Source organism: Myzus persicae, unplaced genomic scaffold (assembly GCF_001856785.1).
Source record: "Myzus persicae strain clone G006 unplaced genomic scaffold, MPER_G0061.0, whole genome shotgun sequence".
NCBI lineage: Eukaryota > Metazoa > Arthropoda > Insecta > Hemiptera > Aphididae > Myzus > Myzus persicae.
This window is the reverse complement of record NW_019100980.1, coordinates 275,210-277,669: the sequence shown is the minus strand read 5'-3', so window position 1 is coordinate 277,669 and position 2,460 is coordinate 275,210. Positions and strand designations below refer to the sequence as shown.

General features: G+C 29.5%; 1 protein-coding gene across 1 annotated transcript; it reads left to right on the top strand.

Annotated features, from left to right (window-relative positions):
• Nucleotides 1-337: 337 nt before the first annotated feature.
• LOC111027134 lies at nucleotides 338-2,460 on the top strand. The gene is made up of 2 exons (XM_022305356.1): nucleotides 338-763; nucleotides 2,218-2,460. Exons 1-2 carry the CDS (start codon nucleotides 377-379, stop codon nucleotides 2,458-2,460), a joined length of 630 nt encoding a protein of 209 aa, XP_022161048.1. The 5' UTR covers nucleotides 338-376.

Sequence of the window (2,460 nt, the reverse complement as noted above, 5' to 3'; positions counted from 1 at the left end):
TCAAAATTGACAAATGACAATAAACACTATGTACACAGTTTAAAAATAGTCAAAATATTTTTTAAGAGATTTTTTTATTTCAAAGAAATTCTAATATAAACATTTTGTAAAAATTTAAAGTTTCAACAGTTACTAAATTTGTTTTTGAGTTAAAAGGATAAAAACATAGATATCATCAAGAATCATTTATTATTTTTGTTTTTCCTCGTTATTTTAATATATTTTTAAATTTTAAAAAAAGTCTAAAGTCACGATGAATAGTAATGTAGGTAGGTGTTTATTTTTTTAAATCACTCATTGTGACTTTTATACCTTATATTTTCATTTTCAGAAAATAATTATTTTCAAAGAACCCATAAATTGGAAGGACTGAATCATGTGGATGGAACTAACCTTCTGTTTATTTGTGACAGCAATTTTGGTATTGGTGCTTTTTATCTTGAATATAGATTCCGCGGAAGGTGACGATGTACCTAAATCCCGATGGTCTAGACTGCAGAAGTTATGGGACGAAGGCACATTTAAAAATAAACCATTGAAAGTTTCCAAGGATGTGATATATGCTATGATGCAGAGAGGAATTTACTCACTAAATTCCGACGTCGAAAGAGACGACGATGGCGGTGAGGTGCGTCTGTGGACCCGTGAGATGCTCGAAAAGTCGTTTTTCAAACTAGAGCAAAGTCAACCTAATATTTTGTTGCTTAAGAAAATTGCAAATGATTTTGTTGAAAACGTGGAGAAAAGTATTGAAGAATATGAGGTCAGTGTCTTTATTTTATTAATGTTAGGTACTTACAATTGTTCACAATACACACTATATACATATTATACCTGATATAACATATTATTTTGGTTATTTTTGTTATTGGTATACCTGGAAAAAATATAATAAGAGAGTATTGAAGAGGATTGAATATAAATAGAAGCTAATAACTATTATAACGGTGTGTTCATTGTCTTCCTCATCCCATGTTACATTTTCCTTTTACATTGGAAAAAGAAAGAATTTACAATAAATTAATTTACACTAAATTATTTAATTATTACTAAATATTCGTATATACAGAGTATCCCGTGAGGATTTACCCATTGCGATATATCCTGTGATAATCCAAGCTATTATGTAGAGTTCATTTTTTTGAAAATATTGTTGTTTCAACATTTTAATTTCATTAATCTCCTGATTTCTAATAATTTTTCAAGTTTGAGAAATACTGAGAATTATTTGAGACCGTCCTACTATTATAGTAGTGTTATGGACTATGTTGAAACGTCAATATTTTTAGAAAAATGAACTCTACAAAATGGCTATATTCAATTTTTTTTCAATAATTAATTAAAAAAACATATTTTTTAACTTTTTTACCAAAACATTAAAAAAAATTAAAACATAAATTATTTGTAGTGCTTGTTCCTGTGAGTCTTAATAAAAAACCCGAATTATGATTTCTCATTATTTCAGGAGATATCGCAATGGGTAAGTCCTCACGGGACACCCTGTATGTACATTGTTTTCTTAGGTACCTAACAATTTTAAACGAGATAGATTAGTTCTGTTTCGTTGATGAAATTGATTAATTTTTTGGACGTCTCGGGAGTGTGTGCTAGTATCTTATATAGGGTCTCCAGTAATTCCAGTTTGATTTTGAATTTTATTGAACTGGCGACATTCGAGTAGTATGTACTTGACCGTAGGGCATGAGGGTGAGCTTTCTTTGGCCATGAGGTATCCGTGTGTCATGCGGGTGTGGACTATTTGTAGACGGACAATAATTACCTCGTCCCTTCTAGACAAATTATTATTAAGGTTAATTCATTGGAAAAGTTAGTCGGAAATATAATATTTCCAATTACATAATCACAACCGAATGTAAGTAAATATGGAAAACTGAATTTCACTATGTTGTATTTAAATCTTAGTAAGATACCTAGTATAGTAGTATACACCGAACAGCGTATGAAAAAAAACCAACTAGAAAACAATAGATATTTAAGTATAAATTAAAAATAATGTATATTATATTGTGCAATATATATATATTATTACAAATTGTAGGTACCTACTGGCTACTATGTATATAGATAAAAATATATTATAATATAGTATTATTCATTTCTTTTAAAATTATAATTATAGTATAATTTTCAATCGTTATACTAGTATATTTATTATATTTTCTATACAACGGATTTAATTATTATATTGATAAAAAGGATAATCTATGCAAATTGAATAACGATTTGGGGTGGATCACTGAGGCTCATCAGCTCATAAAGAAGGAGATCCAAAAACAATTGTGCGAGACAGAGAAGAAAATCCCAATAAGCGACAACTGCAAACAAACCTGGATAGCGCCATTGCCATCCTTTCGATGCCCAATAATTGCAGACGCCAAAGCTGAGGACGACTTCTTGACCACATTAGATCAATTTGAGAAATCAAGAGGAATCCCATAG

Coding starts and splice junctions, on each gene's coding strand:
- LOC111027134 (XM_022305356.1), top strand. CDS start 377: ATGTGGATGGAACTAACCTTCTGTTTATTTGTGACAGCAATTTTGGTA. Junction 764..2,217: donor AAAGTATTGAAGAATATGAG/GTCAGTGTCTTT, acceptor ATTGATAAAAAG/GATAATCTATGCAAATTGAA.